This window comes from Pan paniscus, chromosome 2, assembly GCF_029289425.2.
Source record: "Pan paniscus chromosome 2, NHGRI_mPanPan1-v2.0_pri, whole genome shotgun sequence".
Classification (NCBI taxonomy): Eukaryota; Metazoa; Chordata; class Mammalia; order Primates; family Hominidae; genus Pan; species Pan paniscus.
The window spans coordinates 77,691,143-77,715,723 of NC_085926.1; the positions used below are offsets into that span (position 1 = coordinate 77,691,143).

The following is a 24,581-nucleotide window of genomic DNA, read 5'->3' on the forward strand; positions in this document are numbered from 1 at the left end:
TGATTTGGAAAACCTTTATCAGTGAAACCCACTGTGTGGCATTTAAACATTTCTGAACCATATATATTTTAATCTGTGTATTTTCTTTTTCCCACTGTATTCCTTAATTGTAGTAGCTTTTATTCACATAATTTTTTTAAGTGGAAAATGAATATTGATGAGATTGTGCTTGCTTCCACAGAACCTACTTTTCCCAAACCAACCCCAGCAGCCCAACAGTAGATGCTCAGTGTCACCAACTGGAGACCTCACAATCACCAACATTCAACGTTCCGACGCGGGTTACTACATCTGCCAGGCTTTAACTGTGGCAGGAAGCATTTTAGCAAAAGCTCAACTGGAGGTTACTGATGGTGCGATATCTTTACTAGATTTGTCTTATGAAAACATTGATTTTTATTTCTAGATACACGTTAACCATGTGGAGTTTGCTGATTTGTTAAATCATTTCTATGTATGCTTATCTTTTAAGTTTGAATCCAGGTCACATTCTTTTGGTAGTTTCTAATTCTCCCTGATTGAATACCACTTATTTTCCCCAAAGAAGAACTTCAGAGATAATTTACTTAATTCTTAAAAATAGAATAGTGCATTTTAAAAAATAAATGTCATCACACTCACTGCATACTGAAATGTAATCTGTATATTTTTATTTAGTCTTAGGCTGACATGATTGGTTCTACTAGACATTAATAATTTTATTTCACTCTAGGAGGAGGTCATACCACCTTTAATATTATCAGAGATGAGATTTTAGTTAGCTAATCATATTAGGACATTCCTATGATTTTAATTATGCATTCACTAAGTTAAATTAACTACCTTTCAAAGTGCTGAACAATGCTAAAATTATTATTTTTATTTGCACATATGCACTTTGAATCTTAACTGAGGCACCTACATTCATAGTGAAAGTTGAAAAGGATGAAGGGCTCTGCATAATCTGATTTTTTCCCAGCAGTTTATTTGTCACAATTGACAGCTAGCAAATTTGAGATATTTCATGAACCTCTGAGCGTGAATATAATCCCTATTCTTTGATGTCTTAAACTGAAAATTATTTCTTACTCTCCTTTATTTGTGAGGATTTTTATTTTTGTTTTCTCCCCTAATGCTGGCTTCTGAGATACAAGTGCTTTGGTCTGTGGTGTCTTCTTGATCCCCTTCTTTCTCTGATGGTGAAATTTGATGTGCTTTTATACAATTTAAATTTACATGTAGATTAAAAGGTCATTTAAAATTAATAGAAAGGCAGTATTTTTTAATATCTGTTCATGGTATGGCCTGATTCAGTGACACGTCAGGAATGGGAATAAATAGAACAGACAAACATTGGCTGCAGGGACATTGAGTCGTTAATGGCTGCACCTGCTGATGCTGCAGAGATTTACTGCTATGGAACTGAAAGGAGAAGTCAGGTTCAAGGATAGCAGTGATGAGAAATTCTTCCTTAGATGGGCAAGGTCTTTGATTCTTTGTACCTCCATATTTCTTTAAAAGAATAAAAGATAATTATTAATCATTAAAAAGATCTTGTGTTTTCACCTGTCAGCAAAAATGTCCAGATACATACACTTGAAAAATAAGATATTCTGGCCAAATCCTATGTTTTATTCTATATTCCTAAGAACACTCCAAATGTAATGCTTAAGATACTGGCTATCATTTAACTACTTATAATATTTTATAGAAGATTGACTCTCAAATGTTTCTAAATGAAGAAATTGTTATGGAAAAGGCAAACCATATTTGTGGGAAGCAAAGTTGATGAACTAGAAGAGCCAGTTAATGTGACTGTTATCGTTCATAAAACAGGTGGATATTCAGAATTACGTCTGATACAATTAATGGAAAACCTTTGAGGCCTTACACTAGCTCATGCTATATTACAAAACAGTAGTTAGTCTAGCTTTCTTTCTGTGGTCAAAAATAAGTGATGACCAATGTTAAATCTTCTGCCAACTGAGATTGCTCTAAACATTTTGTTACAACTGGCTTGAGTATTAATTCCTATATTGATTTTTACTTGAGTAAGCAATTACAAAGTCAAGATCCTTTTGCAGAGACATTGATTAGAAGTTACAGTGTTGTTGATTTTGACAGTAAAGAAATGAAACTATAAGAACTAAATATGTACACACATGTTATCAATTAATCTGTCTCTAAATATGAAGTTGCCACATTGGCTGATGCCTTAAGCTTCTACTCATAGTTTTGATTTTTCATACAGGTTAATGATTTAATACTATCTGAGCCATTATTTCATTTTGAACACATTTATTTTGATATAATTCAGGGAATTGTAGAGCCATTTGAAATTCCATGGTAGAATGAAAACGTATGTCATGTTCAGAGAAAGAAGTGATTACAGGCATACCTTCCTTTGTTGTACTTTGCAGATACCATGGTTTTTACAAATTGAAGGTTTATGGCAACCCTGGGTCAAACAAGTCTGTTGGTGCCATTTTACTAACATCATGTGCTCACATTGTGCCTCTGTGTCACATTTTGGTAATTCTCACAGTATTTCAAACAATGCCATTATTATTCCATCTGTTATGGTGGTGGCCTGTGATCAGTGATCTTTGATACTACTATAATTTTTGGGGGGTATCACAAACTGCACCCATATAAGATGGTAAACTTAACTGGTAAATGTGTGTGCTCTGGTTTCTTTACCCACTGGTTTCTTTACCCCTGTTGTTCTGTCTTTCCCTGAGCCTCCCTATTCCTCGAGACACAACAGTATTGGAATTAGGCCAGTCAGTATCTCTACAGTGGTCTCCATGTGTTCAAGTGAAAAGTCACATGTCTCTGACTTTAAGTTAAAAGCTACAAAGGCTTAAGTTTAGTGAGGAAGGCAGTCAAAAACTGAGATAGGCCAAAAGCTGGGCCTCTTGTTCTAAACAGTTAGCAAAGTTATGCATGCAAAGGAAAAGTTTTTGAAGGAAAGTAAAAGTGCTACTCCAGTGAACACAAAAAATGATAAGAAAGTCAAACAGCCTATTGCTGATATGAAGAAAGTTTTAGAGTCTGGATAGATCAGTGAGTCACAACATTCCCTTAAGCCAAAGCCTAATCCAGAGCAAGGCCCTAACTGTCTTCAATTCCTTGAAGGCTGAGAGAGGTGAGGAAGCTGTAGAAGAAAAATTTGAAGCTACCAGGGGTTGGTTGATGAGATTTGAGGAAAAAAGCCATCTTCATAACTAAAAGTACAAGGTAAAGCATCAAGGGCTAATATGGAAGCTTTATCAAGTTATCCAGAAGTTCATTCATGAAAGTGGCTATACTAAACAGATTTTCAATGTAGACAAAGCATCCATATATTGAAAGAAGATGTTACCTAGGACTTTGATAGCTGAAGAAAAGAAGTCAATGCCTGGCTTTAAATGACAGACTAACTCTCTTGTAAGTAACTAATGCAGTTGGTGACTTTAGGTTGAAACTGATGCTCATTTACTATTTCAAAAGTTCTATGACCCTTAGAATTATTCCAAATCTACTCTGCCTGTGCTCTGTAAATGGAAAAACAAAGCCTGAATGACAGCATATCTCTTTACAGCATGGTTTGCCTACCGAAATATTTTAAGTACAGTGTTGAGATCTACTCTGCAGAAAAAAAAATTCCTTTCAAAATATTACTTCTCATCTACGTGTACCTTGTCACCCAAGCTCTGATAGAGATGTACAAAGAGATTAATGTTTTTATACCTGTTAACACAACATCTGTTCAGCAGCCCATGGATCAAGGAATAATTTCAACTTTCAAGTCTTATTTAAGAAATATATTTTCCAAGGCTATAGCTGCCGTAGACAGTAATTCAACTGAAGGATCTGGGCAGGGTTAATTAAAAACCTTCTGGAAAGGATATACCATTATAGATGCCATTAAGAACATTTATGATTTATGGGAGGAGGGCAAAACATCAACATTACCAGGAGTTTGGAAAGTTGGATGACTTTGAGGGGGTTCCAGACTTCAGTAGAAGAAGTAACTGCACATGTGGTACAAATAGCAAAAGAACTAGAATTAGAAGTGGATCCCGAAGATGTGACTAAATGGCTACAGTCACATGATACAAATTGAACAAATGAAGAATTGCTTCTTAGGGATGACCAAAGAAAGTGATGACTTGAGATGGAATCTACTTCTATTCAAGATTGTTGAAGTGATAACAAATGATTCAAAGTATCACATAAACTTAATTGATAAAGCAACATCAGAGTTTGAGAGGATTGTCTCCAATTTTGAAAGACATTTTACTGTGGATAAAATGCTATAACACAGCATTGCATGCTACTGAAAAATCTTTCCTGAAAGGAATAGTGAATCAATATGGTAAGCTTTATTGTCTTATTTTAAGAAATTGGCACAGCTACCCCAATCTTCAGCAACCACCACCCTGGTCAGTTAGCAACCATCAGCACTGAGGCAAGATCCTCCGTCACCAAAAAGATTACCACTCTAGGCTCAAATGATCATTAGCATTTTTTAGCAATAAAGTATTTTTAAGGTATGAACTTTTTTTTAGACATAGTATTATTCTACACTTAATAGACTCCAGAATAGTGTAAACATAGCTTTTATACGCACTGGGAAAAAAAATTTGCGTGGCCTTCCTTATTGCAATATTTGCTTTATTGTTGTGGTCTAGAACCAAACCTACAATACCCCTGAGATATGCCTGTATTCCGTTTAGAGCAGTGTATCTGTTGTCACATTTTTGCGCTTAGACTCATTTTCTGGAAATATTATAATTCAAACATTCATAAAAGATGAAATTGCTAATGATGCTGAATAGTGCTATGTTGAGCAACAATTTTACTGATCATAGATTAAGCTAATATGTTTCAATATACTTGAGTTTCAATATATTTCTCTAAAAGACTTCTGCATTAGTTCACTGGCATTGTTTTGTATTTCTTCTTTCCTTTTGCTCTATCTTTTTCTCTCAGAGAATTAGGAAATTGTAATCAGCATTCTGTGAATAGAGCCAATAGAAGTTAAAAAGACTGGGGAGATAAGATGTATTTATATCTTGTACTGACAATAAATGTCACATCATGATCTTATATGAATGGTTTATTGAGTATTTATAATGCATAGTGAGAGAAAACCGTGGAGTTGTTCACAGATCACTGGAATCCCTAAATGTTCATTTAACCTTTGACTTAAGTGTCATGGAAACCTGTGGTCATCTTTCACCCATAACATCCTTGGAACTGAAAATTATGTCTGGCCAGGAGATTTTCAATTACTTTATTGATCAATTCATTCAAAAGGTGATGAGCTACTCATTAGGGCAGTAAAAAAAAAGAAAGAAAAAAACTAATTAGATGACCTTTGGCTGCATCTAATGATTTCAGGGATATGACAATAAAAGCAGGTTATAAGAAGTTACCTGAATTCTGCATAGGTATTTAACATGAAAAAAAAAACATTTAAAATTTAATTAGTATGTTTTACTCTGGTAACACAGACTCACTTTCTCACTGCATTAAAAAATTACTCATAGTGTTTTGTTCATTGGCCTTCTCTTTTTGACCCATAAAAATAAGTCCCATGAAACTTTTAGTTTGAATTTCTATTTGCCTAATTACTGACAGATGTGCCAGAATTATTACAATATTCTACTTCAATATTTTCTTAAAATGTTTTATTTAGTATTAAAAGTAAGAATTTGATGAAAAAAGCAGTGAAATAAATGATTCTAATTTTTGTTTGTGAATGATAAACAGTTTTTATTGTTTTTCTTAGGTTTTATCATTGATAAAGTAGGTTTAGGTTGACTAGAATCTGCAATGTCTTGATATGAAGGTAACCTGTATCATAAATTCTAGCTTCAATTAAATTTGGTTGGCTTTCTCATGATAGGTTCTGAAAAGGCTGCTTAACTTTAATCTTTTGTTCCCTAAAACTATGAACTCTAGTAAATATGATGCAAGTAAATTGGAAAGACAGTAATTTTAAGCTGCCATTTATAAAAGCTGGTGGGCAAAGGAAATTTGAACGTTAAGCAAACTGTTTTCAATTGTATACATTGCAATACAAGGTGAGTTTTTTGAGAAAAAACAGTTTATCTTCACAGTTGCTTAGAAATTATTAGAATCCATCATTCATTTTTTCTTTACTGTGGAAGTCTTTTTCATATATATTCTTTTATATACTACATGTATTTTATATGTTACATATAACCATACACAATAAAAAGCATATTTTGGATAATTAACCAAAGTCTATGCTGTCTATGCCGAAGTTTATAGAACTTTCTCTTTAGAAAGACTTCCCTGGACCTGGACATGTCCTTTTGATTATATGGTGATCTTCTAATGAATTCTAAATGAAATCTTACCTCCGGTCAACTCTATATTTTTCTTAACCATGTAAATAATACTGTACATTTTGATGTCCTTCTTAAATAATCATTAAATACTTCTAAAAGCACTGAAATGCTACTACGATACAGTAGTATTGTACTACCGAAATGCTACTACAAATACAGTATTTCATAAATAAAAAGCAATACTAAGCTAAACATTTAGAAATTATGGAAAATTTATCCAAATGAACACAACAATTGATATACATGTAAACACTGATTTTGCACAAGCACTGTTTTTGTCATATGATAAATATAATCTAGATGACTTTCCTTTGATCAATTATAAGCACTAATTAAATCAAATCATCCAAATGATATGACTGTAATTTGATGAGCTCATGTTACAATTTTGGAAGGAAATTATTTATAATCTAATATTTTAACATCAGCAGAAATATTTTAGCCTGTATAAATACAGCACATAACTGGTGCCATAAGGGGGAAATTATGTACTATATTTATGATAAATGCAAAAGTGAAAATTGGCTGTACTCATATGATACTTCACACACTTTCTTAAATATGCATATGAGATAAAATGAACATTTCATAGGTGACTGACTGCCATAAGCTATTCATATTTTAATTTTAATTTTAATACGACTAAGCCTTTTTATACAATTAAGTCTTTATAAAATGTCAGAATTTATCTCAATGCCATTTTAATTATAGGTAATGCAGAGGAAGTTATTGACAATAAATAGTATGGCCTTAGTATAGTATATATGTATGTACATATATAGATGATAGATATATGATAGATTTAGAATATACATGACCAAGAATATACATATTGCTTAGAATAAGTTATAAGTAATATATATTGTGTTGGGGCTTTAACCTTACTTTCAGTGTCAATATATCAAGCCTACTGAACTACATTGATGTTAAAATACCCTGAAAAGAGCTTTATTCTTCAGTTTTGACAGATAGACCTCCACCTATAATTCTACAAGGCCCAGCCAACCAAACGCTGGCAGTGGATGGTACAGCGTTACTGAAATGTAAAGCCACTGGTGATCCTCTTCCTGTAATTAGCTGGTTAAAGGAGGGATTTACTTTTCCGGGTAGAGATCCAAGAGCAACAATTCAAGAGCAAGGCACACTGCAGATTAAGAATTTACGGGTAAGTAATATTGGACTTGTACACGAATTATCATCTACACATAAGTACTGCTCTATGGAAAAATTGCATAGTGAACTTAAAATCTTACATCCTAGTATAATTGTTGCACGTTTAAAAACAGTTAATGTTATTACTTATTTTAAAAATGATGAATTGAAATTAGAGGAAAGTTCACAGTTTTTACGTTACTCACACATTCATAACAGAATCTCGAAACTTTTATTCCTGTATCCCATTCCATATGTATACAGTCAACAAATCTAGAAATCTTAAACACATAGCATTAATATGAGTAGTAGGGTATTGGAAATGACAAAAACAACAAATGCTTCTGATTTACTTTCATTCGCAAAAGAAATTGTAAGGAAATGTAGATAAAGTGGCTTGGCCAAAGAGTTGAGTAGAAGAAAAATAAAGAGATGAGACTGAGTACATAAACGGCGAGTTTGCCTGGTTAGTGGGAAACCTTAGGTTGTAGGTTAAGTTGTTGTGTAGTTTAGATTTAAACCCATGGAAAGAACAAGGCATTGGTGGTTTTTTACTGACGTTTACATGATAAAAAATGAGCATTCCTGGCAACTTAACAAGTCAGTCCTGCTTCAGGAGCAACTCAAAATAAAATGTCTACTTCTGAATATTGTATCAGTTATCTATTATTATGGAACAATATGAACAAAAATACAGTGGCTAAAAGCAACACACATTTATTACATCACAGTTTCTGTGAGTTAGGAGCCTAGGCATGACTGAGCTGTGTCTTTTGCTTCTGGGTCTTACAAAGCTCCAGTTAGGTGTCATTTAGAGTTGCCGTCTCATCTGAAGATTGACACAGGATGGATTTGCTTCCAATCAACATTATTCTTGGTAGCATTCAGTTCCTTGTGGCTACTGGACTAACAACCTCACCTTATCAATGGCTGTTGGCAGGAGGTTGCTTTTGGTTCCTTGCCGTCTGGATCTTCCCCATATGACTACTTGCTTCCTCCAAGTCAGCAAGGAAGAGAGTCTCCTAGTAAGATGGGCACTACAGTCCTGTGGAACAAATCACAAACATGACATACTGACACTTTTGCAATATTATATTGGCCAGAAGGGAACCAACAGGTCCCACTTACACTCCAGGTGAGGGATTACACAAGATACAAATACCAGAAGGATGTTATCATGGAGGGCACCTGTCCTCTGTCAGTACATTCAACTCATTCAACTAGGTATGGTAAGTCCCTTCCTCCTACCTGCCATGTAGCAAGTGCTATGTGAAAGCTGGAGAGTATATTTTAGTAATCACAAGATTGTGGATGAGACCCAGAACTAAGGTAGATGATGTAATAGTGCATGAAGAAAATTTCAGTGGAGGAGCAATCTGTAGAATCTTGGGTCCAGGTTGAAATTCAGAGCCAAGATGAAGAAAAACAAAGCAAAACAGCATTTAGAATCTTCCCATTCTGGAGCTAAAAAGAAAGGCAAAAATTTTTAACTACACATATTTCCAAATGATCACAATTTGGCATATTGTTCTTTTATGATGGGAATATGTTTACAATTATATGTTTATCTGATTATCGCTATATCATACAGACGTATATCAGAAAACAAAGTGACTATTTTTGCTAGATGCACACACATGCACACATAAGTTTTTACTTTATATATATAATATTTATCTTTAATTTTTGAGATACAGGCATTAATTATTGCTTTAAATAGAAAAAATGCTGCCGAGTTGAGTTTAAAAAAGTAAATTAATACAGATATTTTGAGCCTGTCTTTTTATTGATTGTAAATTAATTGTTAACCTTCTTTGAAAAAAATGGAAGTTATTAAAAAATTAGTGCCAACTCTCTTTGTGTAAACACTTTAACCTCTATTTCTGGGCTAAAGGCAGACTTGGGCCATAGAGGTTAATGCATTTTCACTGTATCACTGAATTAAAGGGTATGCTTGAGTAGTCAAGATTTCTAGTAGTGTTTGAAAGAAGCAATTAAAGGTGGGTGCTTGATGATGTCAAACAAACTTTGAGCCCTCTGACAGGCTTCTGAGTAGTCTCTCTGAGATGCCAGCTCCTTGGGGCTTGTCTGCAGCCAAGTGCACAAGGAGAAAAGTAGATGATGGAATTTGCCTGCACATTAATCTCATTTTAAAGCAATTTATTAAGGGTAAAAGGACAAGCGTGGAAAAGATGAGAAGCACTCCTGACCAGAAAAAGACATTATTTAAAATTAAAGGAATAAAATGTGGTGATGATGGTAATACCAAGAGTGAGTTTTAGCAACGATATTTAGGTTTATGAGGACCCCAAAATGAAAACGTTGTTCTTTTCCTGTAACATGACTGTCCTTAAAGGGAGACAGAAGTGGGCTTTCCAATAGTTCACTCATACAGTCAAGAGAGTTTCTGTAGGCTGTATTCCTTTGTGTCTCACTATTTTTTTTTCAGTACTTAATGCAAGGGAAAAAAATAACGTGATGAATACTGTGTTCTTCTAGGCCAGCTAATTGGTAACTGAATCTTTATCTTTTGAGAAGTAGAATATTCCAGCACTCATTAAAACATACCTACCACAGCTAATGTCATACTTGTATCTCCACACAATGACAAGGAGATGCAGTTAAGAAGCATTACCTACATACTTTTCTTTTAGCATTTGCAAGTAATAACAAGTGCTACATTTTAGTTCAACAGCTATAATAAAATGCAAATTCTTTTACTCTTTCACAGACCATATTCAAATGAACATCCCATTAAAATCCAACCTCGGCTCATTATATTTAGTTTGTGAGTGATGCTTCTTAAATGCAAAGATTTCTAATGACTATAATGTGTGCACAGCCACATTTGAAAGAATGGCTCTTTCTACAATGGCTATCCCCATCTTCCCTCTGTGTAATAGAAGACAATTGTACAGAGATAATATGGCAAAGAATGTCATGCCAGAGCAATTTGAAACTTAAGTTAAAATACATAATGGCATTTAAAATCAATTAAGATAGTGAAATGGCAGTAACATCCAGGCACTAATGATTTACCTGAGAATCAATCGAGAAAGCTTGAGTCATCAACACACTTACAGTTTGAACCCAGCAGATATAATATTCCATGAGCGACTATATTTCATCAACAATTAGACTCATGTTCATCACAGAATATTAATTCTACATCTTCTGCCTTGTCTGACTTTGGTCATCAGTTTCTCTTCCCAGTGTGACTTTTCTTTTACTCCTAAATTGATGAGAATGAATGTTGTTTGCAGTGTAAGCCACAAGGCTTGATCACACAGAATTTTGGAGTTGCCTCTTTTATTGATCTTGGGGCTTTATTCAAAATATAATCACAGAATCTTCTGCTTCTTGCATTTGTAAAAGAGGACTCTTGATTATATTATCAACTTTTTCTGAAAGTCCTTTGCCACTCTTCTGCGAATAACAAAACCATTTTAAGTGATCGATGAAATGGCAAGTTTTTATTGTGATCAAAAAAGAGTTATGAATTATGATATATTTATGTTCCCTTTCAGCTTGAAATTGCAGTCACTCCATAGCCACATTTTTTTAATGATACTTTATTCTATTCATTTTTCCACTATTGCAATTTACATATAAGTGAATATTGAAGTTTTTAAATGAAGAAATTTACCTTAAAAATATTTCTTTTTCTGGCCGGGCACGGTGGCTCACACTTGTAATCCCAGCACTTTGGGAGGCTAAGACAGGCGGGTCACCTGAGGTCAAGAGTTCGAGACCAGCCTGACCAACATGGAGAAACCCTGTCTCTACTAAAAATACAATGTTAGTCAGGCATGGTGGCACATGCCTGTAATCCCAGCTACTCGGGAGTCTGATGCAGGAGAATTGCTTGAACCTAGGAGGCAGAGGTTGCAGTGAGCTGAGATCGAGCCATTGCACTCCAGCCTAGGCAACAAGAGCAAAACTCTGTCTTGGGGGAAAAAAAAAGTCCTTTTTCTTCTTCACTCTTTTCCATGTCTTTCAAAAGAAAGAAAGTGTGATCCCTTATTGTCTTATTGCTTATTTACTCGGGTGTGTTTTATTCATTGAAACATAGTTTATTTGAGACAGAACAGTTTTGCATTACTGCTTCTCTGGAATTTTGTGAGATTCTGAAAGAGTTCTGTTCTGAGTCATTCATAAACAACTTAGATATAGTAGAGCCCCGCCATAAAATGGAGTTAAGAGGTAAGAGTATTATCACAGAGGAAGAAAAAGAGAGGGGCAAATTGTTTATCAGATAAATTAACATTGAGGTGCATAAGTATTATTTTAAAAGCCCTTTGGACCAATGTTATGAATAATATTATATGAGTTTATTTCATTATTTTATGTATACATATGATTGACTCTAATGCATAATTTAGACAACAAAATGATACATCTAATTTTAAGAAATTAAATATTGCCTGGCTGTCATTGAGTAATTATTCTGCAAATTGACTGAAACAATTTAATTCTCTCCCTTCTGTGCACACTAGATTTCTGATACTGGCACTTATACTTGTGTGGCTACAAGTTCAAGTGGAGAGACTTCCTGGAGTGCAGTGCTGGATGTGACAGGTGAGGACTTTGTGAATTAGGAGAAATCTTGGGCCCCTTTTGTGATAGCTCAATATCAAATAATAAGTTAAGGGGGGATCAAAGTGTTTAATTCACTGAATGTAAATTTTAGCCTTTACATTCAATGCCATTTTTAAATTCATGCATGAATTTGCACACACCATTACATTTGTGGAATTTAATACACTTGTCCTTGATAACCTTGTTATTTTATTTCCTCTGAAGTGTAAGGAATTCTAATGATCCTATGTAAAATCACAGCTTACTTTTATTAACATGTAGGAGAAGCAAACATTCACTTACATACTTCTGATTCATGGAGATGAATTTCTCACTGTCTAGGTCAGGTCCTTTAGTAGACTGCTTCCTTCTTTTAGGCAGTATTGTCAACTTATGCAATCAGGAATGAAGTTTTTTCTGTCTGTCCTCTATAGAGTCTGGAGCAACAATCAGTAAAAACTATGATTTAAGTGACCTGCCAGGGCCACCATCCAAACCGCAGGTCACTGATGTTACTAAGAACAGTGTCACCTTGTCCTGGCAGCCAGGTACCCCTGGAACCCTTCCAGCAAGTGCATATATCATTGAGGCTTTCAGGTATGGGACAATTCCTTCTTTCTCCACTGGGTTTTGTTTTAGCTCCTTTATTCTAAAATGTCACCTGAACTATCCTGCTGTTTTATTAAAGACATGTCCAATCAATGCATTTTAAGAATTGATCTCTTCTCTCTGACTTTATTCAAGAACAGAGTTAATTTTTTTTAGTTTACAACTTAATTATAAGATTTAAATATGCATTATTCATGCCTAGGTCTATGGGGTTCCAGTTCATAACATAATCACTTAGCTCCATTCTTTACCCAGACCATTGTAGGGATTTAAGGTGAGAATTTAGGCATCTGAACCGGGTAGAAAATATTTTAATTAGGCACACGCACAGGCACTTTTTAAAGTTATGTGACATTTATTGAAGCAGGGGACTCTGGCATTTATATTCCTAATAATTAGAGCAGAACTTAAAATAATCCCAATATTTTTATACCATATATTACATACATCTATTAGATATGCCTGAGAGAAAATTAACAACAATAATTAATAAATTTATTCCATGTGCTTCTAGTTGCTTAATGGAAAAGATGTTTCCACGTGTTATCTGAAATAATTGTTGCCAATTTAAAGATTTAAATGTAAATTAGCAAATATCAGTATAAAATTGTCCTGAGAATTTGATAAAATGCTTACACAAATGGTAAAATATGCTTTCATATTCCCTTTCAAATGTGCTTCTACGTGACAGTATAAATTTTAATGGATAACCACTGTTTTTTTTAAACATTAGGACAAATGATCACTTTCTTATAAGCTTCTCTAATCATTATTTAAGGTAATGCTAGGTACTTAATTTTCAAATTTCAAAATACTACGTTTCTATCATTCTTATGCGTGGACAGTTAAGCATATCAGAAAAATAAACTGACCACCCTGAAAATTACATTTGCCCTTTCTTCTGAGCAAAAGTGGCATTTGACCTTAGACAAACTGTTCTAAAATGGCATCCATCTGTGGCTGGCTGTAAATGGGTCCTCACACACAAATTCAGAGAGATTTCACCGTTCTGAGATGAGAAATCACAATACTGTATAATGTACAATTTTATTAACAATGTAACCAAGGGAAAATATTCATTACCTGCTTCCTCTCTTCTTTTACAGATATGTAGTTTAGAAGGCTCAGTTATAATATTGCATGTGGAAATGATGCAAAAGAAAACACACCTTGTAACAGGAAAATGTATTGGCATAATTTACTCTGTAGTCCGTTTATTCTTTCTACAGGTTAATTCTTTTCAAGGTATATATATATATACATTTACGAGGACCATACTTATTGTATAAACTTGATGTTGTGATCTTGGCCTCTGTTCCTTTTACAGGTATTCATTTAGTGGGCTGCTGTGCATTAGCAAAGGGCTGTCACATCTCCTGGGCTGAGTTTAATTTTGTTGTGCATGGCACTTTCGTTAGGTGGGCTCGGCTTTGTTGTGGAATAAATTGAAATCATCCAAATGTTTCATTTATTGGGCTGAATACTTCAAGTGTTGTGTGTGTGTGTGTGTGTTTAATTTCCAGCCATTAACCTTTGTCATTGATACCCAACTCCATTTCCAATCTTCAAATGACTGTTCTTTAAATGAAATTTCTGTTCGCGTTTCAGCCAATCAGTGAGCAACAGCTGGCAGACCGTGGCAAACCATGTAAAGACCACCCTCTATACTGTAAGAGGACTGCGGCCCAATACAATCTACTTATTCATGGTCAGAGCGATCAACCCCCAAGGTCTCAGTGACCCAAGTCCCATGTCAGATCCTGTGCGCACACAAGGTACTTTCAACAGCTGTCAACAAGACTGGTTCTAGGCAGAAACATCAGATATTTAAGAACGAGGGGCTTGATGAGGAAATATACATGTGCCTGCATTGCTTTGTATGATGGCTCACTAGGCTTTATCCAGGGAAGGAGAAGGTAGCTTGCTGTTTACCTTGGTGAGATGTGTTCTCTTTCTGGAGTTTTTGGGTTTATTCAGCAAAAAATAAACAAAATAATTGGGTACCTCTACGTCGAATGAATTCACTAAATTAGAGCTTTACTATATTTCAAAGGGAGGAAAATGTTTCTCCTTCTTTAAAATTAATTACACAATAACAGAAAAGTGGTCTTTAATGAGTAGATGCCCAAATAGAGGTATAAAAATTATGTCCTATTGTTTCGGAATTCTGTTTTTATAGTGCAGTGGTTCTCACAGTGAGGTTCCTGGGTAAGCAGCATCTGCATAGCCTACAACTGTTAGAAACACACATTTTCAGGCTCAAATTCAAACGTTCTGAGGTTAGGGCCCAGTGTTTGTTTTAACAAACCCTCCTTGTGATGCTGATGTATAAGTTTTACAACCACTGCTACAATGAATTTCGTTAAATCAGATGTTTAAAGGAGCAATTTATTACAGACAGCAGGAAATCAAGTTTTCTTTCTAAAGAACTCAATTCTTTCGACTATAATGTAAAATACACACAGAGTATTAAAATATAATTTCAAAATGGAAGATTTCATAATTTTATCCTTATTACCTGTCTCTTCAAACTGAGAAGTCACTGGAGTCTGAGGTTTAATATACAATGCTACATTATAGTTTCCCTTCTGACAAGTAGGTAAAAGAAATTAATAAAATAGAAACGGTAATTTTATTGTTTGTTATAACCTACTTCCCACAGGGTTCTTCAGAAAGGGTTAATTATTTCTTATTTGTAAAAGACTTTGAACAAGATATAATTCAAAGTAGTATTTTTATGCAATGAAAAGCACCATACAGCCATAAAATATTATTATAATTACAATGTAGTTCGGTGATAGTAACTAGCATGCTATTATAACGGAGAAGGGCACCTTAAAGGAATCGACTGAAATAAAGTCACCACGTGACTTTGTAACGTTGCTGACATGATGACAGTCAAGGGAGGAGGAAATGCCATTTTGCTATTGTTCTCTAAGCAGTAATGTGATTAATTTTCCATGGCGATAAAGGGCCTGTAGGTAAAGAACCTGTCTCTTGAGAAAGAAAAAGCACGACAAGGAATTTGAAAATCTGAAATTTGAACCTAGTTATATTTTACCTTCCTTAAATCCGATTGCTTTTTACTGTGTTTGAATTAAGTGTGTAAATTTTATTATTGAACTTAAAATGGAAGATGTGTACAATTTTACGTCAAGAAATTGTAGTACCGTGATCATTTATACCTTTGTGCATAGAAATAGTTTTTGTGTGTAGCCAGTGAAACGTAGAGAGAGATCAGAATGGGAAGATATTTGGTGTGATTGTATCTGGCAGACCTTTTTGATCATTCGATAACTATGCTAGTCACTAAATCTTGACTCATAAAATAACTCGCAGTGAAAAGGTCAAGAAAGATTAATGAAAAATTGTTTGTGGTCTGGTTTGTTCCAATGGAAAGAATATATAGAGTGAAAGACTTCTGTGCTCTTAACAAATACTTAATAGGAAAACCCACGTGTTGTGTCTGAAGGTCAGGATTATTTTTGGGTACCATACTTTCAGCAGCTTTGCAATCTGCAAAGCACTTCTTCTTTTTCAAAGAACACTTTGCACTGTGAACTCTTATTTTTCAAAGGTATTAAATAACAGAGAATCTAGAAATCTTTTATTTCATTAAAAGTACAAATACTTGGATTATCAGCATCAAAACAGCACATACATATATAGGCATAGATTAATGTTATTCACATAAAGGGACTTTTTTCAAATTAAGTAAAACTTCATTTTACTGTTTATGTTAAAAATGAAAAAAAAAAGTAGAACTGGAAAAACATTACCTAAGTATTAGTCTCAATTATTTACGACCCAATTTAAGTTAGTGCTCCCAATTTAAGTAATAGCTGAGAAATGTTCTTAAACATACTTTTGCGAGAGTGCTGCATGCATTGTAGCCTGAGATAATAAGAAAAAACAGGATTAAGAAAATAAATAACTTTAAATTGGACTTCCTTTCTTAAATACAATAGTTGGAGAAAAACAATTCAACAACATTGTGTGCCAGTTTAAAAAGTTAATCTGAGTATGTGTAAAATTCAATGTTTAATATCAATTTGATGGACTTAGCTGCTTATGATTTATCATTTTTTCTTAATGGACACAGCCTATAATTTATCCTTTTTTCTTAATGGACCGAGAATATAAACCATCATATGGAGAAATAGAATAGTATTTAGGAGACTGATGAATAATGTGGCATAACAATATGTGACTGAGGGTATAATATTTTAAACATCACCTTTCTTTCTTCCCTTCTCCCCACCACTATTCCTAAAAATGTCTGCATGACCTCGTGTCAGGTATTAGAGTACTGCTCAAAATGTATTACTTTAGAACATGTTATCAGTATTATAACTATTTCTGTCAAAAGTATCTTTGCAAATTTGAGGAACTGTTTCCCCTCTTCCCCCAACTCTATTTACCTTTAATGACTGAATTCACTTTCCTAGTCCACCATTACTTCTCCATCCATGCTCCCAGACTGAAGTAGGTCAAGAAGAAAACACAACCTGCAAATTGGGACAAGGGATTAACAGGTCCCTTAGCATCAGTTTTTAGATATATTCCAACTTACACATCCAGAAAATCATTCAATACACCAACATCTGTACAAAGCTGCTCTTTCTAGAGATCTTTCTAGACTTCTGTAGAGAAGTCTTACAGCACATACTTTATCCTTTAGTAATAAAGTAAGTGATCTTATACAACAGTGTGTCTGCATTTGAATGGGGATGAGGGATTACAAATACTCTTCTATTAGTATATTTTTAATAAAGATCAATATCATCTTTCATTATGTCCTACCACAGTGGTATATTTATATATATAGGCTTAAATGCTTTTTGTCACAAGAGAGTTTTCGTTTTGTTTCCCTGTAATTAGTTCTAAAGACATGAGGTTGATTTACATAAAATAAATTGTAATTTTAATATGAATTTTTAAAGTTGGGAATGATTCTCTTCTCTAACTGCAGATATCAGCCCACCAGCACAAGGAGTGGACCACAGGCAAGTGCAGAAAGAGCTAGGAGATGTCCTCGTCCGTCTTCATAATCCAGTTGTGCTGACTCCCACCACGGTTCAGGTCACATGGACGGTAAGCTTTCAAAGGCAATGTTAATAGTAATCTCTTCCCTTTCGGGAAAGCAAAACATGGAAAATGCAAATGAACAAAGAGTGATAATAAAAATTCCCGCCATTTAAAATCAAGGTGTAATCAATGATAGTAAAGAAAATCAACAAATTAAAAAGTTACTAGAATAAACCTAGTAAGAATAGATTATTATATAAACATGGCATATCCTGTCTTCTGAATTTTCTAACAGCTTTCTTGCGATATAATTAACATACCATAAAGTGAACAACTTCATGATTTTTAGTGTATTTAGAGTTTCTAAATTATCACCAAAATCTAATTTTAGAACATTTCATCATCCCCAAATGAAATCCTGTGCCTGTTAACATTGATTCTCTCATTTCCCCTACCGTAGCCCTGTGTAACACTAATCTACTCTATGTTTTTGTAGATTTGCCTATTCTGGACCTTTTATATGAGTACAATTGTGCAATATATGGTCTTTTGTGTCTAGCTTCTTTCACTCTGCATAATGTTTTTGAGGTTCATCCATGTTGTAGCGCGTATCAGGACTTTGTTTCTTGTTGTTATCAAATAGTATTCCATTTTATGGATACTTCACATTCTGTTTATTCCTTCTTCAGTTGATGGATGTTCGGGTTGTTTCCAGTTTTGTCTATTATGAATAACGCTGCCATGAACATTTGAGTACAAGTCTTTGGGTGGACACATGTTTTCATTTATCTTGGTATAAACCTACAAATTGTTCAGTAATATTGGTAACTCTCCATTTAATATTTTGATGAACTGCCAAAATGCTTTCCAAAGTGGCTATAGAATTTTCTATTCTCACTAGCAATGTTTCAGTGTTCCAGATTCTCTCAAATCCTTGCCATTTTTTTCTCACATCCTTGCCAACACTTATTATCATCTGCCATTTGGATTATACCCGTTCTGGTGAGTGTGTAGTGGTATATAATTGTGGTTTTGATTTGCCTTTCTTTAATGACTAATCATATTCATCTTCTCATGTCCTAATTGAACTTTTTTTTTAGAGAAATGTCTATTGAAACTCTTTGTCCATTTTTGGACAAAGAGTTTGTCTTCTTATAGACTTAACAAGTGTTTATATACTCTATTTTGTTTGTCTTCTTATTATAGACTTATAAGTGTTTATATAGTCTAGATACAAATGCCTTATCAGATATGTAATTTGCAAACATTTTCTCCCAGTTTGGTTACTGTAACCCTGTTATGTAGTTTAAAGTTGAGTGGCATGAAGCCTCCTTCTTCCTTCTTTTTTGCTTAGGATTGCCTTAACTATTCAGGCTTTTTTTGTTATTGTTCCATGTTGTTACTCCTTAAAGCAAACTACATAATCAGTCAAATTATTGGTTTATGAGTACAAAATTGGGTTATATATATTTTAAAAATAAGACTAAGTTTATAATGTTTTAAGAGTAATTATGATTATTTAGGATTACACTTATTCCAGTTTTGACATAATTTTGCATAGATTTATTCTATTTTCTGCATATATTGGTTTCTATTCTTCTGTTCCCATGAAGGGAACACAATTACGTTATCATTTTTACAGTGGCACAGTAGGGGGTATTATCTGCCATGCCTTTTCTATCTTTCAGTACCCTTGAGTAGATACAAAACTAACAAAGCCAAAGGAACCTTGTATTTTTCACAGCATAGTATTTTTCACAGCGTAGTATTTTTCCTCATTCTCAATTGAAAAAAGTCTCTGTTCTGTTGAAAGTTATAAGGGGGATTCTTTTAAGCTGCATCTAAATGTGGGAATTCTTTGGGTAAGAATCAAAGTCATTATGTTGATGAAGTTAATCACTTTAAAGTCACTTAGTTTCAAGAGTAAATAGCATTAGATCAAAATTGCATGACAGTAGACTGGGAGTTCTTCCAGGAGGGGGACGTTGTCTATTCATCTCTGTACCCCAAGAAGCTATCATTACTAGTTTGCACATCTATCCCCGTCATGGGCTGTAACTTCTGTGAGGCTACAGCCAATTTCTTTCATTTCTGTTTTTTTCAGAGCAGAGTGTCTATTATGAAGTACTCTTTTTAATAACTGTTTGTTAAATGATCAAATCAGTTGCTTTCATACATTTTACACTTTTTTTAATAGAAGAAAGAATTCAGTTAATATCACAGCATATTGTTCTCTATGACTTTGTAGTTGCACATGACATAAGTATGCATTTGAAAGAGATAAATTAAGTGAAATAAAGTCAGACTGGGGTGTGTCCAGTGGTCAAATAACTTGTGTAACTCTTTTATTGATGTAATATTTTCGATTTACTAAATGCATGTGTTATTTAAATTATCAAAATGTTAGCATTTGCTTTACAGAAGTGTTGGGGTTGAAGGGAGAAATAATTCCCCACCATGTGATTAGGTTTTGGGCCAGCTGAGGAAGTTTCCCAGTGGTTGGCAGGATTAATGACCAAAGGCACAAGACGTAACTACTGTAGAGACCATTCGCTCTCCCCCTCCTCACCAGGCTAAACTTGAAACAATAGTTAGCAACAACTGCTTTCTAAAATGGCTGCTTTTAGAATGAGTGTGGGCAAAAATGATAAGAAACCTGCTGTTCCACAAAGAAAAATAGCAATAAGTCACTTACCGAAAAATGATTATTCTAGCTTTACTTTTTGTCTTTGTTTTGTTCAAGGACAAAAAGAATTACATACTCTTTGCCCATTAAGCATTTTTCCACAGAGATTGAAAAGAGTGCTTCGACAAACTAGAATTTCAGAAGTCTGCTAAAACCAGATCAGACCCTTAGCAGCTAAACCCATCAAAGAAAATTCACTTTGAATTTTTGCTTTATATTGAGTTGTTATGTTGTTTTGTTTTGAAAATGGAAAAGGTAAATATGAAGCATCACACTTAAACAGTTTAACTAGAATGCTGATTTTAGGGCCACATATAAGCCGTCTTCTTTTTTAGCCTGTTGCTTCCTTAACAATTATGTTTTATCATTGTGCATCTCTAAAGCCAGCAAAATGCTTTCACTTATATCAGTCACTTGATTGTTTCTGTGCCCTTGAGATATGGGTATTATGTGAGCAAATTAAGTAAACTGAGGTTCAGGAAGTTTAAGAGGTTGAAGCCTAATTCAAATTGAGACCTATGGCTGGAAGCCTGAAGTTCTCGTAATCATTTTACTTTTTCCTTAAGACAACTCTTTTTTTATTCATGTTTCAGAAAATACTATTTTAAAAAAATATATAAACCCATGAATCTGTGGTCAGACTCTGATTGTAATCAACTCTAAAAGAAAATCCTCTTTCTTAGAATGTTAATAAAACTCGTAACAAACATATGGCCTAACTTGAAAATGACCACCTGTCAAAATGAGCTCCAAAATTTAGTGGGGTAGAACACACATCCAGTAAAAATCTCACCTATTTTTTTAAAGTAAATGTTCAGTGTTTTCATTTCTGCTTCCACCTGTAACAACAAATTTCGTCCTGAAAAAAAAAATGCATTGCCACTGCACACAATCAAGTTAAACTATTTAATTATTAAGCCCCATATGATATACTGGCCGACGATAGTGTACACTGAAGTGTGCAAGTGTGCAAAACAATGTTTTGTGGTAAACATTAGCTTCACAAAGTCCCTAAAACACTTAATTAATGAAAACCAAACATGGATAAAACCAATTTACCCTGATTTACAGACTCCCTTCATCTGGAAACAGCTGCTTAATGTTCTTCTTAAAAACACAGCTTGCTTCTTTCAGTATTAACAAGCTATTATTGTGAGTTATGTCTTTCTTTCAGTATATAAATTCACTTAAAGCAAATGCAGAGAAGTTTATAAAATGCAAACTTAGTGTTGTTTTAACATATACTGCAAGGGTTTTTTTGAACACTGACAGTTTTGATGAAAGTCATCTCTCTTTGGCTCTCATAAATTTAACTTTTCGCCTCTTGGTTGCCTTATTTCACAGTGTCAGAAAAACTCCTGCTTTTCAAAGAATGTATCCAATGGTAGAAACATAAACTGGTAGCATGAATGAGGACTTGCCGATCACCAGCTTCCATGTTACACCTGGGCTCACTTTTTTTTTTTACCTGACCTCATACAAGTGTAGCACTAATTTCAGAAAGTCTTTGAGGGCGAGAAAGCTTTCAGGTGGGTGAAGGAATTCATTCTTGTTGAGACTTATCTGGGAAACTGGAATTAGCCATACATAGAAACACACACACACACACACACACACTCACTTAATTGAGGGAGTTTTCTCGTTTGGACATTCTAAGTATTTCCTTTTGTTCCACTGTATTTTTATTGAGGCTCTGCATTTTTAACTTTCTAAAGCCAATATTTTTAGCTAACATTCATTTGTTGCCCCCAATTAAAAATAAATAAAACAATACTGCAACTAAAGAAGAGATGTTAGTAGTTAATACATGAAAGAATACGTTTTGTTTATAAACTGCCGACAAATTTCAACATTTCAACAAAAGTTGAAACAAATTTCAAATGCTGAACAAATTTCAAATTTCTTGGATAAAGAAATTTGTTTAAAGCTGAAATTAATAACCGTCTCCATAATTCTCTTTTTTATTTCCTCTTTCTCTACAAACTTCCTGAAATGAGGTTACTCCATTTCTTTTCCATTAATCTTTACACTTTATTTGATAGTGAAGTATGTCAAATTTAAGCCTTGTTAGACTATAGCTATTAAACTATGATAAGGGATATTAGTTGGAACATGCTATCACAGTTTGTGTTTAAATCAAGTGTTTCTAAAAACATGACAAAGTATTAAAAGATGCTTAATTTTTAAAAATAATTTTTAAAATCCATAGTTGTTTTCTCCCTGAAAATGAAACAACCATAAAACCCTGGTAAATATTTTAAAATAAATGTATACAGAGAAGAATATATTTCATTTTTTAATCTTGCATTTTTATATATTTGATTTTTAGGTGATTGTCAATAGCAAACAAAAACACTTTTTAAAAGTTCTGTTTGGTATGAGTTTAATCTTAGATTATTATTTAAAATAGCTTCTTACTGTACCTTAAATAAATGAAGATATCAAAAAGTTGTCAAATTTTGTCAAGAATGGGACAATTGAAGAGTCAGAAGTTGGTAAATTAGTAAAAGTTTTTCATTTAATATTTGGTAATGGGCATAAACGTTCATATGCTTTTAAAACAAATGCTCTAGCTCTACAACTTTAATCTGTATTGTATGCTTTTTCCAGCCACAGGGACTTTATACATGATGTCCTCACATTTGTTTTCCTGGGTAAATCCTGCTCTTCTTGCCTATCTAAGCACTTACGAATTCTTCAGGGATGCTTTGTCTCTGCTTCCCAACTCAGTCACCTTTCTCTCCACTATAGGCTTTCTTAGCTCTTGGCACCTCTCATTCTTAACATTTGTTTATGCTTTTTTTTTTATGATTGTAACTTGACCATGCTTCAGTCATTATTAGACCACTCCTACCTTCTACCTGGACTCCATCTTCTCACCTCAGCTCATGAGGGCAGGGGCTGACTCTATTTTCATTGTCCATTTTATCCCCAGAGCTCAGCAGAGTTTCTGGCACCTATGAGTAGGAACCCAAAACATGTGTTTTGATTGAGTGATGATGTTAGTGAATAGACAAAGAATGAGAATGGAAATCCCTGACAAAGGGCATATTACATATAAAGCCACATAAAAGGGAATTGTTGGATGCAGAAAATGGGTAAGCAGAGGAGACATAAAGTTAGAGATACTGGCAGGTCTGGCCTTTGAGAGGCCCTTGTGCTAATCCAAGGCATCTTAATTAATTAGGTTGGTATCTTAGATACCGTGAGGTATTTTAAACAGGAGAGAGAGTTCTCCCAATCTTCATTTTGGAAACAATCTTAGGAGCAATCTGAACTCTAAAAGGATAGAAGTTATTAGAAGCAGAGAGATTAGCTAGAAAGTCATGACATCACTCAGTTGATAGTTATGAGGACAGAAATGGGACAAATGAAAAGAGGACAAATTCATTGTGTTGTCTAAAATACTTTCCTTTAGTTTCAAATGCCCTTAACTATGTTTTTCAGGTTGATCGCCAACCCCAGTTTATCCAAGGCTACCGAGTGATGTATCGTCAGACTTCAGGTCTGCAGGCGACATCTTCGTGGCAGAATTTAGATGCCAAAGTCCCGACTGAACGAAGTGCTGTCTTAGTCAACCTGAAAAAGGGGGTGACTTATGAAATTAAAGTACGGCCATATTTTAATGAGTTCCAAGGAATGGATAGTGAATCTAAAACGGTTCGTACTACTGAAGAAGGTCAGTATTCAGATTTCGAATATAAATCAAACATGATGAAACCAATTTCTGTTACAGTACCTATTTGTTATCTTCCTTAGAAGAATGGAAAGATATCACCTAAAAGTAAATTGAGGAAGTGTCGTTTTCTCCTTTTATTCTGAGAATTCGATAGAATCTGACAAGCAGAAAAAAGGACACTAATGTAATTTGAATTTTTCTTAAGTAACCATTTGCACCAAATCTTATGTTTAAGTTCACTTGAATTGGATTATTAAATATTCCCCTATATTTTGTGTAGATTTAGTTCATTTGGATCATGAAAGACAGACGACTGGAAATTTGAGAACACAGGCTGTTCATTGTGACTACTCTTCTTTTGTTATAGTTAAGTGTGACATTTTCTTTTATTAGCCACTTTTTCCTATGGGCACTGCCAGTCAAACCCATGATTTCTAATCAGGAAGGGCACTTGCGTATTTGCAGTAGCTTTCTTCTTAGTGAAGTTCCCTCGTTCTCCCCACTT

The 24,581-nt window shown here is 34.2% G+C and overlaps 1 protein-coding gene and 1 long non-coding RNA gene across 32 annotated transcripts in view; one reads left to right on the forward strand and one right to left on the reverse strand.

The window, feature by feature from the left end:
• ROBO2 (roundabout guidance receptor 2) overlaps positions 1 to 24,581 on the forward strand; it is a 1,748,609-nt gene that overhangs the window by 1,649,540 nt on the left and 74,488 nt on the right. For all 31 annotated transcript variants that reach the window (XM_063602831.1, XM_063602841.1, XM_063602842.1 and 28 more), the window contains 7 exons: positions 182 to 353; positions 7,304 to 7,509; positions 11,993 to 12,074; positions 12,509 to 12,671; positions 14,292 to 14,458; positions 17,656 to 17,777; positions 23,845 to 24,076. In XM_063602831.1, the coding sequence (XP_063458901.1) occupies positions 182 to 353; positions 7,304 to 7,509; positions 11,993 to 12,074; positions 12,509 to 12,671; positions 14,292 to 14,458; positions 17,656 to 17,777; positions 23,845 to 24,076 (1,144 nt within the window). The remainder of the gene's footprint in view (positions 1 to 181; positions 354 to 7,303; positions 7,510 to 11,992; positions 12,075 to 12,508; positions 12,672 to 14,291; positions 14,459 to 17,655; positions 17,778 to 23,844; positions 24,077 to 24,581) is intronic.
• Positions 1 to 24,581, reverse strand: part of LOC129397415 (uncharacterized) — a 320,007-nt gene that overhangs the window by 4,029 nt on the left and 291,397 nt on the right. Inside the window, exons 3-4 of the long non-coding RNA XR_008624770.2 lie at positions 17,105 to 17,191; positions 8,416 to 8,541 (exon numbers count right to left, since the gene is read on the reverse strand). This is a non-coding gene — a long non-coding RNA (uncharacterized LOC129397415). The remainder of the gene's footprint in view (positions 1 to 8,415; positions 8,542 to 17,104; positions 17,192 to 24,581) is intronic.